Source organism: Vanrija albida (genome assembly GCF_041260175.1).
Source record: "Vanrija albida strain AlHP1 chromosome Unknown contig_1, whole genome shotgun sequence".
Classification (NCBI taxonomy): Eukaryota; Fungi; Basidiomycota; class Tremellomycetes; order Trichosporonales; family Trichosporonaceae; genus Vanrija; species Vanrija albida.
Window position 1 is genome coordinate 3,162,527 of NW_027191420.1, and position 14,713 is coordinate 3,177,239.

Consider the following 14,713-nt stretch of genomic DNA (forward strand, 5'->3'; position numbering starts at 1 on the left):
GTTGTTAGATCCGGTGTCTGAAAACGGCGTTGCACCAGCGCCTGATCTTCACGTCGGACTTGTAGTGTGGTCTGTGCGGCGCCCAAGTGGGAGCCACGGCCCACTGGAATGCTCGGCGGGGCGCAAGAGGAGTAGCGGCGACGGCGAGGCGGCGACGCGTGATGGTGACGGATGGATGAAAGGTGGGCCGATGGATGACCGAGGTTGTCGTTGAAAGCTGACAACGGGCGTGGGGGGGGGCGGCGGGGCGGGCTGCTGGCTGGCTTGCGAGTGCCAAAAGTGGAGGTCGGTGGAGGTATGTGGAGCGAGGAGAGGAGAGGAGAGGGTGTGCCCAGTGTTGTCGATGGGGGACGCGACGACGGCGATGGCGGAGGTGCAAGTGGTGGTGGTGACAGAGCAATGGAAACAGAAGGACACTGGCAGGATCGTCTCCCGATTATTCTGAGTGAGTGGCAGGCGCAAGCAAGCACGCACACAGAGGAAACCCTAGAAACTCGTCCGGTCGGGATGGGATTCCTCTGTCAGCACGACGACTCGAAGGGGGCGACCGATGCCTCGGGGGGGGGAGCTTGACCGCACGTCACCCACTTCAGTTACCCAGCCATTACCAGGCTCATTAGCCCAGTGATTGAAATCCAGGCTAAAGAGCATGCATGGCGGCATGGCCGGCGGGGCCTGCTTCGTCTAGAGTGATCCACAGACTGTGGCTCTGCTCTTGCGCTGCCCTGTTTACCCTGCGGCTACCGACCGTGATGAATCAGCATTGTGAACACTGAGCGGGATCAAATCTGACGGGTGAGTCGACCGCCACGCTCGCTACAGCAGAGGGACAAATGGGCGCCTCCAGGGCCGATTAGACTCTGCCAGGCGGGGGTTTTCCTTTACCTTGGCTTGTAATCGGATCCGGCGTCACTCGTCCTCGCGCGGGTCCTCGTCCTCCTAAATCACTCGCCTCCACTGGAATGAGTGGGACCACTTTTGATTCCATCACAACGGCTCGAGGCGGGATCAAATTCCAAAAGTGACGTGGTCCGGTTCTGGGCCAAGCAACAGAGGGCGGGAGCAAATATTGAAATAGCCAATCGCGATTCGACATTCCACCCTCGGCTCAAGGCTCATTGCACCTTTTGGCCTTGCTCGTCGCCCGTCGCCCCGTCGCCCCCCACTTTCGCCCACGCACCACGCAGGTCGTCCCTGCCCACCCACCCACCCCTCCGCCGTGACGCTTCGCATTCTCGTTCCCGTCACCCAGCCAGCCAGCCAGCCAGGTGTTTGAACCCACCCCCCACCCCCTCCGCCTCGTTACTCGCTCGCTCGCTCCTGCCTGCCAGTCTGGTCGGGGCAAACGTATCCGGGCCCTTGAAGCGCCAACGCCGAGACTTTGACTCTCCACCCAAACACCACCCACAAACGACCACGCTCCGCCCCCGACCGACCGACTCGCGAGATACCCGGACCACCAAAGCAATCCACGACATCCAGACGCGCCTATCTCGACAAAAGCACGCGTGCGAGGCTCGTGATCAAAAACCTCGTGCCAGACAGGACCTACCAGACGCGCCGCGCGCTTGGTTCACAGTCTCGTCGGCTAGTCCCAAGCCATCACACCCCCGCGCGACACACCACACTCAATCTCGCCCCCTCGACACAGCCGCCCGCCCGCCCCGCTCGCTCGCTTGTCCCCGCCCTCGCTGCCCAGCTCGCCTGTAGATCCTGGTCAGACCCGATACGAGGTACAGCCCGGCCGGCCCCACTCCATCACCAGAGGCGCGCTTCTCCCGCCAGCCCCTGCCCCTGTTCTCTGTCCGACACAAACACTTCCGACACCATCCTGCCATAACGCCACGTCACATTCCCTCTCGCCGACATCGGACGCGTCGTCGCTTTGGCCATGTCGCAACAGGCAGGGCCATCGACCTCCACCGGGGGCGATCAGACGTCGCAGCAACAACAGCAGCAGCAACAGCAACCCTTCCCCCAAAACCTCGACCTTTCAACTCAGCAACAGCTGCTCCAACAGTTTGCTGCCAAGTTTCCAAACAACATTGCCCAGCCTGGAGCTGCTAACCCAGCTGCCCTCTTCCCCAACCTCCCCAACCTCACCCTTCCTCCTAATCGCAAGTCTAGCGGAGGAAGTCTAGGCGGCGCCGGATCACCAGCTTCCAACGGTTCAGCTCCCGGACTCAACCTCAACCTCGCGGCCGCTGCAGCATCTGGTCTCCCTGGCTCGACACCAGGTCAGGTCGACGTACAAGCTCTCCAGGCTCAACTGCAGGCGCGGATGCTCCAGGTCCAGCAGCAGGCGCTGCAAGCCGCTGCGTTGCGCGCCGGTGCGGCGCCTGGGAGCTCCCCTGCTGCCACGGCGGGCTCCCCAGCCAACGCTCAAGCGTCCACACCCGGGTCCACAACAGCGGTGCAAGATCCTACAGCAGGAGCAGCAAACCCAGCAGCCCCAAGGCCAGTAAACGGCATCCCAGATTGGGCCGCCCAAGCTGCTGCCAGCGGCCTTCTTGGGAACATTGCGGCCGGCGCAGACCGCGAGGCAATCTTGAAGCAGGTTAGTGTTTGTGCCAATCTGGAGACCCATCGCTCATACCCCTAGCTGCAAGCTTTGCATCACTCTCAAGCGCAGCGTGCCAAGCATGCTGCTGCCCTCGGTGGAGCGGGCGTGAATGCGGCGACCGTCGCGGCGGCTGCGGCTGCTTCACCAGCATCTGTTACCGCTCCATCGCCAGCTGCGGCAAGCGCGACGGCACCCTCTCCGGCTCCCATCGCAGCGGGCACGCCCGTGTCAGGAAACCCTATCCTGCCATCCGCTGCGTCTCCTGCTTCGGCACCGTCCCCGAGTGTGATTGCGGCTGTCGCATCAGCAGCAGGTATCCGTCCTCCCCTTGGCGCATCACCAACAACACCTGTCGGCGGTGGCCTTGCCGGACCGACAGCTCCAGGTGCTCGCCCTCCAGGCATGCCTGTGCGGCCAATGCTTCAAAAGCAGCAGCTCTTAAATTCACTTGTTCAGTACTACAAGACAGTGAACCAACCCATGCCAACGGAGCTCGTCAACGGTTCCTTCAAGCTGGGCGAGACCTGGATTGAGCTCACAGAGCTGTTCTTTGCCATCTTCCGCCAGGGAGGCCTGATGAAGGTGAGTCTACGAATCTGGGTCCAAACTAACAGTTCAAGATCATTCGGGACCACCCTGGCAACCCCTCGGAAAGTCCAGTCTGGCAACAGCTGTTGGCCGCCAAGGGAGTTCCATCCCCACTCCCTGCTCCTGTCACATTGCCACGAGCGGACCCAACGACGCCAGCCCAGACGACCACAAATCCAATCCAGTACCTCGTCGAGGCCTACCGGGCTTGGATCTTTGGATTCGAACAGGCCATGGCGCGATCAAAAATGGCCCAGATGCAAAAGCAGCAGCAAGCTGCACTCGCCGCGTCAGGAGGCATTCGCCCCCCTCTGGCTGCTGGCTCTCCTGCGGCACCAACACCACCGGGTGGTCCCGTTTCTGCGCCATCGCCCCAGACGGCTGGAACGCCTCGAGCAGTTTCGGGTGCGGCGCCGTCCGCACCCACGCCGACCGCCATTGCCCCATCGCCGCAGGCGTCTATTCCACCAGCATCCCCCGCGGTCGTAGCACCTTCCCCCGCTGTGCAGGCCATTGCGGCGGCTGCGTCTCCAGTTGTCGCAGCTCCATCGCCATCTGCTGCAGCGCCCCCTAGTGGCCTACCTGACGCCCCTACCCCGACGCCAGCGCCAGCGACTGCCGCTACACCAACGGCGAACGCTCCTACACCCGTCGCTCAGACGCCAGCGGCCCCAACTCCAACGGTTGTTGCCGCGGCAAACGCGCCGTCCCCAGCTACGCCAGTTACTGCTCCCAAGCCCAAGCTCGACATTGCCGCCGCAACCTCTGCGGTGGGCTCGCCTTTGAGCGCTATTGCCCCGGTTAGCATCAATGGAACCCCAACGGTCGCAGATGGCCCAGCCAAGAAGAGAAAGCGCGACCTTGCGAACAACAAGAGTGCTTCCCCGTCAACGCCGGCATCAGCCCCGGGCTCTGCCCCACAGAGTGCTGTGCCTCCCGTCCCAAAGCGCCAACGGTACAAGGTTGAATACAGACCACTGCACTTCCCTCAGCCCACGCTTGGCGGCTGGGACGAGAGAGCAGTGGCGTCCGCGTTCCCCAAGCACCTTCTTGGCCGCCCAACCCACTCGTCGCAGGAGCTCAGAGTCGACGTCGAGGCGGTTCTCATGGGCTTACGCTCAAGATTGCCACGCGAGGTTGGCTACGGCTTGACCGTCTTGTCAATGCTGTCGATGCCTCAGAACGACACTGCGACGACGTCATTGCCAATCTTGCCGATGATCGAAGTGTACAACGAGCTTCTCGACTTGGTTGCTGAAGCTGCCCTGGGTGAAGGCGGCATGGAGACGTGGTTGAAGGAGCAGGCCCAAGCCGCCGACAGCACCACGACGCCGCGGGCATCTGTTCCTCCTCAGGCCGAGGCTGACCTACGCCTGACGTTTGGCGACCTGGAACAGCTGGGACACCACTTTGATTACTCTGTCGGCGAGGGCGAAGATTCGTTGAACACGGGCCGCGAGCAGACGCGCGGACCGACCGACATTGTGCTCGCAGGTCTCAACATCATCAGAAACTTCTCTTTCTTGCCCGAGAACCAACAGCACATGGCTCGGCCCGAGCTCTTCAACCTCTTGGCTGCAATCACGTCGACGACACTTGCGCGTTTACCCGGAGAGCCCGACGGGACCAAGCCGTACTCTGTCTTGGAGCTTGCTCGTGTACGGAGAGAATCGGTGGCCATCTTGACCAACCTCGGCAACTTCTTCGACCTGCGCGTCATCCCCGGCCATTCAGTCTTGTCCATCTTCCAACTCATTGCAGGGTTCTTAACCGAGGGCTGGGAGTCGTTCCGTTTGCGCGAGCCAGGCTACGGTCCCAACATCTCGATCAGAGACGTGCCACCGACGGCGATTCTCAGCGTCGACCGGGCCCTGGAAGCGTTTGGCAGACTTGCGTTGCTGGACCACAACCGCGAGGTGATTGCGTCGGTCGTGCCGTCCGAAGAACTCGTCGGGCTGTTTGCCGGCCTCATCAAGCTCTTCCCGCTGTCGAAGCGTGACCTGGAGGCCATGCACTCGATCGAGGACTACCTTGGACGGGTCGAGCTCGTGGCGCTCGCCGTCTACTCTCTGGCCTTCCTTGCGCCGCAGGGAGCGAGAACCGCCATGCGCTCTACACCGGGAGCGACGGCTGTTCTGACACGGCTTGTGCACGACCTCACACCACGCGCTCCCGAGCTCAAGACGTCGCCGTTTGGCATCCTCGTGCGGCGCATTGCCGAGACGCTCGGTGTGCTCAACGGGACGGTCAACGCCGGCGGCAACTCGGAGCGCATGAGCTTTTCTGCTGGAGGCGTCGACGGCAAGGGATGGAAGTTTGCGTCGGACTCTGTCGAGCCGGGATGGCTCGCGTACGATGCTGAGCGGGTTCTCGAGTCGATGGGATGGGGGAGTGGACGCGGGCCAATCTTCCGTGTGGACGGCCCTACGTTTGCCGAGCTGGACGGGCTGTGGAGTGGTTAGGCGGGGCGGGCGGGGAGGGAGGCGACATGTTGTACGCGCGCACAAAACACCACCATAGCATGTAGACTATTCAGTGTTCCGTAGCACAGAATGGAACTAGACTGTAGCGAGGGCGAGCTGCCTGCGAGCTGCCGCGGGCGCGGGGTGGGGAGACGAAGGCGAGCTGCCGTGCGGCGAGGCGCGCTCAAGTGGCTGAGCAGCCGACAGGGCCAGTAACGTCGGACCACGCCCGACTCGCCCGGCTCGCGCCACACCTCGAAATAGCATACATGCCCCAGGTACAATACACGCCCGCCTACTTGAGCACCTCTGTCATCTCTGGCATGCGGCGCGAGACCTTTTCGTCGTTGCGCGCGTGCTTTTTGAGCCTGGGGTCAGCGCTGCGTGGGGTAGGTACGCACTTTGCCATGAGCTCGGTCTTTGCCCAGCGCTCGGGCACCGGCCGCTTGTCGACACACCAGTAGTAGATGTCCCAGTCGGGCTCGTCGAGGAACTGGGGGGTGGGTGAGTGGGCCGGTGGGGAGCGTTGGCCGGGAGTGGCGGGGGCAGTTGGGGGAGGGGGGGGGGAGTGGCGGGGGCGGGTCGGCACGAGCTCTTCCTCCTCTCCTCGACGGGCGGGTTGCGCTCGGCGTGGGCTTGGCCTGGCCAGCCAGCGAGCGACGAGGCCACCACCCGCCCCCCCACCGCTCCCACGCCCCGCTCGCTCCGCTCGCTCGTCGGCGTACTTACCTTGTCAAACTCCTTCATCTGAACCACGCTCATGCCCGGCAGGTTGTCCCTCGCAAACGTAGACAGCAGCAGGTCGGCCTCGAGCACGCCGCGCTTGCGCGTCTGGTAAATCAGGCGCGCGCGCAAAGCCTCATCAGACTCGCCGGTGCGGTCGAGCGGCGTCGGCATGCCCCACTCCTCGACGACGTCTTGCGGGTTGCGCAGCTTGTTGGCCTCGATCATCTCGCGCGAGAGGGGGAGGGGGAACGGGTCGGCGCGGGGGGTTGGGGTGGTGCTGAGGGCGCGGGTGCGGGCGGCGGGGGCGAGGCGCGCTGGCCTGGCGAGGAGGCGGAGGCGGAGGGCGACGGCGGACATGGTGGTGGGGGTGGGTTGTGACAGCCGGGATTGCAGAGTGGAGGAAATGTTGGTGGCCTGGCTAGTGGACTGGGTGCCGGCGCAGGCTCGGGCAGAATCGATGCGGCCTGCCCCGGACCCACCGTGGGAAAGCCCCCCACGTGGCCGGCAAACCGGGCAGATCAAGGGCGCTGTGGCGCTGCGCGGCGGCGCGGCAGGGCGTAGTCGTCAGGAAACAGGGCGCGTGTTGGAGGCATGTGCTCATCGTCGTCATTGCACCACCTAGGGCGCGCGCGCGACACAACCCAGCGACAGCGGCACAACGGCTATGTGGGAAAAAAAAAGAGCACAATTCTTGCCTGCATCCGGGTAGAGTGAGCCAGCGCCGCGCGCATCTACAAGAGCAGCAGCCCCTGCCCAACTCCGCTGCATCGCACAGTCCACACCCACACTCACCCCCCTCGAAATGGACGCACAGCTCCTCGAGACCCAAGTGCTCGGTACGTCATGTGGCACCCGCACGTACGCCGCTCACACGCCAGACCTCGCGTCGCAGCTGCTCACGACGAGGCTCGAGCCGTGAGAATTGCGCGGCCCGCCACCCAACCCAAGCTGACTGACACCACAGCGCCGCCGCCGCCGCCGTAGGGGACAAGCTCGCGCCCGACGCCGTGCTCGACACGCCGGGCTACCGCGCGCGCGGGGCGGCCGCAGTCGCCGACGCGCTCGCGCTGCACTCGCACCTGTCGCGCGGCGCAGTCACAGCGTCCGAGTGGGACGACGGGTGGGTCGGGTGGCGCCTGGCTGGCGTCGACGATGGGCCGATGAGCCTCGCTGATCCCCGCCCGCAGCGAGAAGCAAGCCACCATCTCGGTCAAGCTGTCCTACGCCCTCCCGGCCGAGCAGCTCCCCTGGCCGCTCAGCCTCGCGCGCCACCTCTCCCTCCCGCTAGAGTACCACCACATCCGGGTGCAGCTCGCGGCCGACGCGAGCGTGCCGACCAGCTCGGAGGCGTCGGCGCCGTCAAAGTACCACGTCGCGAGGGTCACCGTCCCGCAGCGCAAGCAGCCCCGCCTCCTGCGTCTCGCCGAGCGCGTCGTGTGCGTTGTCGTCTGGGGATAGATACGCTGACACGCAGCCTGGCCTTCCTCGCGCCGCTGCTCCCGCTCGCCGTGTGGCTCGGCGTCGTGGCCATGAAGTTTCTCCACCGCCACCCGCTGGCCGAGGGCCTCGTGCGCGCGGGCTTTGCTGCCGTGGCTGAGATCGTCGGCTTCGTGTGGGGCGCCGCTGGGGGGCTGCTGCACGCGCTCCTCCCTGCCGCGCCGGCGAAGAGCGCGCAGATCCAGGACGAGTGGGTCGCGGGGTGGGGGCGCGCTGACGGCAGGAACACGACAAACGGGACGACGACTGACGTCGGCGCGTCGCCCACCGCCAGCCCCGTGCGCCGCGCGTCGCGCCTGGCTGTGCCCACCGAGGCGAAGGAGTCGAAGAAGGACAAGACCGAGTCGAAGGACAAGGCCGAGCCCAAGCCCAAGGCCGAAGCCAAGCCCAAGCCCAAGTCCGCCGCGCCCAAGTCCGCCCCCGCCCCCGCCACCCCCGCGCCCAAGGCCGCGCCCGCGCCGTCCGAGCTGGCGCGCGAGGAAGCCGCGGCCGAGGACAACCTCGCGCCGCCCCCGCTCACCAAGGACGAGGTGCGCGTCGCGCCCGCGCCGGCCGGCGCGCCGTCGTTTGCCGCCGCGGCCGCCGAGGCGCCGGGCGACAGGGCCGCGCGGGCCGAGGTGGCCGATGTCGCGCGCGAGGAGGCCGCTGCCGAGGCCGGCGCCGCGCCCCACCCGCTGAGCAAGGACGAGGTCGTCGTCCCCCCCGCGCCGGCTGGTGCGCCCTCGTTCGCCGCTGCCGCTGCTGAGTCTGCGGGCTCGTCGCCTGCTTCGGCGTCGCCCCCCGCCTCGGTCTCGGACGCGCCTAAGAAGAAGAAGAGTAGGTTGCCCCCGGTGTGGCGCTTGGCATCGCTGACAGCTAAGACAAGAAGAAGAACCACCACACCAAGAGTCAGCTATAGTCTGCCCGTAGTGTACCATGTGATTTGATTCTCATTCTCATTCTCATTCTCATTCTCATTCTGTCCATGCGGCTCTATGTCAAGTATATACAGTGAAGTTGATGCGATTGTGATCAGGGGGAGGCGCTACAGCACTCTAACGTCGTCGGCGACGGCGCGCCACTGCGCCACATCGATCCCGGGCACGCCGATTGCGGCGAGCTGCTGCGCCAGGACGATGAACGCGTCGGCCGTCTCGCCGGCACGCACGCGCCGCTCGCCGCGCGCGGGCGGCGGGCCGAAGAAGGCGTTGAGCGTGCGCGCCGACGCGATCGAGCGCGCCAGCGGCCGCAGCAGGTCGTGCCCGGGCGGCAGGGCCGAGTCGAGCGCGTTGAGCTGCTCGACCAGGTGGCCGGTGAGTGCCTGCGGCGTGGCCAGCACGGCCGTTGTCACCGGCGTCTGCGTCGGCGTCGCCATCGAGATGGAAATGCACACGTTGCCCAGGAGCGGGAGGAGGCGCGAGGCGAGGTGTGGCGGCAGGCGGGTCGGCTGTGACGCTGCTGCGGGGGCGGGGGGAGGGGGCGGGGGAGTGGCGGGCGCGCCTGGCGCGGCACCGAACTGCTTCTGGCCGGAGAACGCCCGGCTGGGGGGAGGCGCCGCTGGCGAGCCCGAGCCCGAGGCGCCGCGGGATCGCGCGACGGCCAGCGCTGCCGCCAGCTCGGCGTTGGCATTGGCGTTGGCGCTCGCACTCGCGCTCGCCGACCCGAGCGACGCCCGCGGCTGGTGGTACGCTGCGGGCGGGCGCTGCTGGCCCTGCTGGCTCTGGGCGCCGGGCGGCGGCTGGCGCGCGACGGCGCTCATGGCCGACGCAAAAGCCGATCTCGGGGGGCTGGGGGTCGCCGACGACGCGGGTGTCCCCCGTGCTGCGGCGACGGCCTGCGCCCACTCGCCGGGCTTGATGGCTTCGCGCGGGTTGGGCGGCATTGCAAGGTCGCTCCGGTCGAATATTGGGTACTCTTCTATCTGCGCGTCTGTTATCTGTGATGTCAGCGGGGGCGGCGCTGCCCGTCTCGTCCTTTGACGGCCGGCTGGCTGACGCGACGCACTGGCTCGGTGTCAAGGTCCATACACTCGTCGCCATTCCACTCGACGCCGAGGCTGCGCGCGATGCTGGGGAGGGGGACAGCGGCGGGAAAGGTGGCAATGTCGTTGGTCTCGGCCTGGAGGGCGAGGTTGCGGTCGTCTGTCCACAGACTAACGGGCGTTCCCCTGCTCGCAAAGTCGAGACAGCAGACGAGGATGTCGTCGTCGCCCAGTCGTTCTGGGCCAAGAGCAAACTTGCTCGCGGCTGCGGCCTGCTCGGTTCGCTTCTGCCCACGCACGCGCCCTCGGCCGCCGCGTAGCTGGCCCCGCGCGATGCTCAGCAGCCAGTTGGTTGCGCGGCGCGCCGTCTCGCCCAGAGACTCGTCGGGCCGGGCGGGGGTGGGGTTGGGCTTTATCGACGACTTGAGGCCGTCGAGTTCTGGGAGTGAGCTGGTGGAAGAAGGAGAGAGAGAAAGAGACAGCAGCGAGCGAGCACGAGCGCGATCGCTGGTTCGAGCTGTGCGGGAGGCCAGACGCAGGCCGCAGGCAACAGCTCGCAGGGGAGCCCGCGGCCATAGCTGCCAGCCCCGCGCTCGTGCCACCAGCTGCCGGCCCTGCCTCGATGCCAACTCACCAGCGACAACGCGCCCAGGCAGCAGGATCCAGGCCGACACGCTCATGAGCGCGAGGCGGTCGTGCAGGGCGCGCACCTCGTCAAACCTGGACAGGAACACGTTCGTGTCGATGGCGAGGTAGTGTGTCGCCGTCGTGTCGGCCGTGTGCGCCGGGGTGATTGCGCCGGGGGTGCCGTCGCCCGGCGGCGTGGCCGAGCCCACCTGCTCCTCGAGGTACATGCGGGCCGGGGCTGCGTGCTGCGCCGGCGCTGGGCCAAACCCGGGCTCCCAGTCCATCCCGGAGTCGTCGGTCATGGCGGGCGGGGTGTCATGGGGCTTTTGCGAGTGGTCGAGTGGGTGGGTGGAGGTTGTCGTGGTGGATGATTTCTCTCGCGCGACCCGGCCGACCCCCTGAAGTCGGAGCGGCGCGAGTGGCCCTCCACCACAACAAAAACAAACAACGCGGGGCGGGGTGGATCCACAGTGTGAACCGCACCGACACAATGGCCGACCTGCGCGACCTGGGCGCGACACCGGGGCCAGAGGCCGACTGGGCCGCGTTCGCCCAGCTGCACCACTACGGCCAGCAGCAGCCGCAGCACGGGCAGCAGCACCAGCACCAGCAGGCCTTCGACCAGCAGCAGCACCACCAGCCATACGAGCACCAGCAGTACGAGCCCCAGCCCTACCAGCAGCCCTTCACCCACCAGCCGTACCCCGACCCCGAGCCCACGCCAGCACCCCTCATCCAGCGACGGCACCGGACCACGCCCGCGCCCGAGCGGCACGCGCTCATCGCGCTCGTGCAGGGGGGCCGCAGCATCTCCTCGGCCGCCGCGCAGCTCTCGCTGCCGCAGGCCACCGCGTCGCGCATCGTAAGTGCCCCAGCCCTAAAGGACAAGCTGACGACAGATACGGCAGTACCGCGAGCGGGGGCACGCGGCGCCCCTCGCGCCCCCCGGCAGGCCGCACAAGCTCGACGCGGGGACGCAGGCGGCCATCCTGCGCGACCTTGCGGCCGAGGCTGCGCCGTGGGACGTCTTTGCGAGGCGGTACGGCACGACGCCGGCGATCGTGCGCCGCCTCGCGCTGGCGCACGGCGTCGACCCCGCGCGGCACGGCGCGCGCCGCGTGCTGAGCGACAAGCCGCACAACGTGCGCAGGAGGAAGGCGTTCCTCGAGGCGGTTGCGGGCGGTGGCAAGGTGTAGCAGCGCTGGCGAACGCCCGCGACCCGGCCGTACGGGCGTCCATCCGCTGGGGTGGTCGTTGGAGACTGGCGCCCCAGGAGCTGCAGAGCGTGCGTCGCTGCGTGCGCCACGATGATCTCCCGAGAGATCTGGCGACATGAGCCACAGGATCTACGGGAGCCACAACACGACAATGACTCTTCGCCCGGTGCCACCTCAACACCACAGTCTACAGTCTTGCAAGCTCAGTCCGACTGCCAACACGAGGTGCCCCTTCGACACGCAGCTTGCACCAGACGCAGCCTGCACCAGACGCAGCCTGCACCACACGCATCGCACGCAGCCTGCACCACGCATCGACACAGCCTGCACCACGCATCGACACACACCTCGGCTCGCTGCCTGCGGCAGCTCGCCTCGTCTCGCCGTGACAGTACATAGCATCCCCGGCGCCCTATTGATTGATACTAAAAAACACAAATGCAAACCTACGCAGTCTTGCCGCGGAGGAGGGGGTGGAGGATCTGCTCGTGCAGAGCCTTGCCTGCTGGGACCATGGGGTAGACGTGCTCCGAAGACACCATGACCTCGAACACGATCGGGCGCGAGTTGTCGTACTCGAGGAACTCCTTCATGAGGCGGGGGAGGTCCTCCTTCTTCTCGCACTTGAGAGCCTTGCAGCCCATCGACTCGGCCAGCTTCTGGAAGTCGGGGTTCTGCATGCGAGTGTGCGAGTAGCGGTTCTCGTAGAACAGGTCCTGCCACTGCTCGACCATGCCCTGGAACTCGTTGTTGAACAGGAGCACCTTGACACCAATGTTGTACTGGTTGGCAGTCTGGAGCTCCATGGCCGTCATCGAGAACGAGGCGTCGCCGTCAATGTCGACGACAATCTTCTCGGGCGCGGCAACCTTGGCGCCGATGGCGGCAGGGAGACCGAAGCCCATGGTACCGAGACCACCCGATGAGATGAACGAGCGGGGCTCAGACCAGCGGTAGTACTGGCACGCCCACATCTGGTGCTGGCCGACACCGGTCGAGATGATGACATTCTCCTTGCCAATGGCCTCGGCCTGGCGGTCGAGCTCCTTGACAATCTCCTGGGGCTTCATGCGCTCGCCGTTCTTGGACGGGGTGAAGGTGAAGGGGTACTTCTCCTTGTTGCCCTTGACGCGCGAGATCCAGGCAGAGCGGTCAACCTCCTTGATCTGGGGGACGAGCTCGCCAAGCGAGGCAACAACGTCGCCGAGGATGGGGATGTTGGCCTCGATGATCTTGTTGATGTTCTTGGGCTGGATCTCAAAGTGGATGATACCACCAGTGCCCTCCTGGGCAGCCTGCTTGGCGGCGGGCGCGAACGTGTCGACCTTGCCGGTGATACGGTCGTCGAAACGGGCACCAAGGGCAATGACAACGTCGGCCTCCTGCATGGCAAAGTTGGCGTAAGCGGCACCGTGCATGCCGATCATGTGGAGCGACTTGTCATCGCGCTCGTCGTAGGCACCAAGACCCTGGAGGGTGGTGGTGACGGGGATGTTACCGGTCTGCGAGAGCTGGCGGAGGAGAGCAGGGCCCTCGGGCGACGACAGCACACCGTTACCAGCGTAGATGATGGGGCGCTTGGCGCGGTTGATGAGGTCGGCAGCCTTGGCGATGAGGTGCGACTCGCCGGGCGACGTGTTGGTGACAACGGGGGCCAGGGGGTTGGCGGGGAGAGCCGAGTTGCCGGGCTGGACAGTCTTGGCGGGGATGGGGGTGCGGAGGATGGCGGCGGTCACGTCCTTGGGGAGGTCGACAAGCACGGGGCCGGGGCGGCCAGTGGTGGCAATCTTGAAGGCCTCGTTGATGCGGCGGGGAAGCTCGGCAACGTCCTTGACCATGACGTTCCACTTTGTGCAGCTGCGCGAGATACCGACAACGTCGGCCTCCTGGAAGGCGTCCGAACCAATCAGGTTGGTGGCGACCTGGCCACAGAAGACGACCATGGGGATACCGTCCGAGAGAGCGTCCTGCATGGGGGTGATGACGTTGGTAGCACCAGGGCCCGAGGTGACGAGCACGACACCGGGCTTGCCAGTGACACGGGCGTAGCCCTCAGCCATGTGGCCGGCACCCTGCTCGTGGCGGGGGAGGACGAACTCGAAGTGGGGCGAGTCGTGGATAGCGTCGAAGACGGGGAGAATAGCACCTCCGGGGTATCCGAACATCTGCTTGACGTCGTGGCGGAGCATCATCTCGTGGAAGATCTGACCACCCGAGAGGCCGATGAAACTGGAAGCGAGGTCAGCCATGATGCCACAAGCGAGCGGGCACGGGCAAGCACGGGCTATCAATGCCGCAGGGATAGTATCCCGACTTCGGCAAGTTCTGTGCGACGAGTTGCACAGGTGCACAGAACATGACGCGCGACGACAGTAGCCTTGATCAAAACTCACGAGTGGTCGTAGCCGTCGCGGATATTAGGGTCCTCGGAGGACACGGCATATGGCGACTCGGCCGTGTTCTGATTAGGGGGCGCCTGGAAGTGCGGCGCAGGGGCGGGGCGGACGGCAGCGGCGGGGTCGCTGGTGACGGCCGAGCTCTGGATCCTCCGGGCGTGGTCGCGGATACGCTCCTTGGCCTCGGGGGTCATGGTGTTACGGCCCTTGATGCCGGCGTACTCGACGTTGGCGGGGTTTGAGGCGGCGACATGCTGCGACGACGAGGTGTGGATGGGCTTTCCGGCCTTCTTTGTCGCTGATGATGACGACGACGACGACGAAGGGGTCGAGATATACCTTGCGAGGGTGGGGAGGCGCGAAGCCGAAGCCGAGGGCTGGGCCCGGAGGAGGGTGCGGGCGGCAGGCCTTGAGAGCATTGTTGCGATAAGGCTGACGGTGGTGGGGTTTGACTAGGTGCTCGCTGTGAGCTTTCGGTTGTGTTGGGCTGCTACTGGAACCCTTTTGAGAGAGATGGCGATGGGAAGGGGGAGTGGGTATGAGAGATGAGATGGAGTCGTGAGCCGTGGCTGATGTCGACGGTCGCGGGCGACTGGGTCGGAGGAGGTTTGGGTGGTAAAAGTCGATTCGACTCGTTGTCGTTTGCTGCCGCCGGTCGCCGTCGCCTAACAGACTGT

The 14,713-nt window shown here is 65.8% G+C and overlaps 6 protein-coding genes across 6 annotated transcripts; 3 read left to right on the forward strand and 3 right to left on the reverse strand.

Annotated features, from left to right (window-relative positions):
• Nucleotides 1-1,891: 1,891 nt before the first annotated feature.
• Nucleotides 1,892-5,613, forward strand: Q8F55_001279 (uncharacterized protein; the record flags this gene model as incomplete). The annotated part of the gene is made up of 3 exons (XM_069349905.1): nt 1,892-2,557; nt 2,603-3,145; nt 3,184-5,613. 3 exons carry the CDS (start codon nt 1,892-1,894, stop codon nt 5,611-5,613), a joined length of 3,639 nt encoding a protein of 1,212 aa, XP_069213449.1.
• Nucleotides 5,614-5,908: 295 nt separating this feature from the next.
• emi5 (Succinate dehydrogenase assembly factor 2 mitochondrial) lies at nt 5,909-6,696 on the reverse strand (the record flags this gene model as incomplete). The annotated part of the gene is made up of 2 exons (XM_069349906.1): nt 5,909-6,106; nt 6,343-6,696. 2 exons carry the CDS (start codon nt 6,694-6,696, stop codon nt 5,909-5,911), a joined length of 552 nt encoding a protein of 183 aa, XP_069213450.1.
• Nucleotides 6,697-7,141: 445 nt separating this feature from the next.
• Q8F55_001281 (uncharacterized protein) lies at nt 7,142-8,734 on the forward strand (the record flags this gene model as incomplete). Its single annotated transcript, XM_069349907.1, has 6 exons — nt 7,142-7,175; nt 7,218-7,254; nt 7,304-7,459; nt 7,527-7,775; nt 7,814-8,652; nt 8,697-8,734. The coding sequence occupies 6 exons, from the start codon at nt 7,142-7,144 to the stop codon at nt 8,732-8,734; spliced, it is 1,353 nt and encodes a 450-aa protein (XP_069213451.1).
• A 126-nt stretch (nt 8,735-8,860) lies between these two features.
• On the reverse strand, nt 8,861-10,725 carry Q8F55_001282 (uncharacterized protein; the record flags this gene model as incomplete). The annotated part of the gene is made up of 3 exons (XM_069349908.1): nt 8,861-9,751; nt 9,820-10,235; nt 10,431-10,725. 3 exons carry the CDS (start codon nt 10,723-10,725, stop codon nt 8,861-8,863), a joined length of 1,602 nt encoding a protein of 533 aa, XP_069213452.1.
• Nucleotides 10,726-10,913: 188 nt separating this feature from the next.
• Nucleotides 10,914-11,619, forward strand: Q8F55_001283 (uncharacterized protein; the record flags this gene model as incomplete). Its single annotated transcript, XM_069349909.1, has 2 exons — nt 10,914-11,285; nt 11,332-11,619. 2 exons carry the CDS (start codon nt 10,914-10,916, stop codon nt 11,617-11,619), a joined length of 660 nt encoding a protein of 219 aa, XP_069213453.1.
• Nucleotides 11,620-12,086: 467 nt separating this feature from the next.
• On the reverse strand, nt 12,087-14,455 carry ILV2 (Acetolactate synthase, mitochondrial; the record flags this gene model as incomplete). Its single annotated transcript, XM_069349910.1, has 2 exons — nt 12,087-13,869; nt 14,034-14,455. 2 exons carry the CDS (start codon nt 14,453-14,455, stop codon nt 12,087-12,089), a joined length of 2,205 nt encoding a protein of 734 aa, XP_069213454.1.
• Nucleotides 14,456-14,713: the final 258 nt, after the last annotated feature.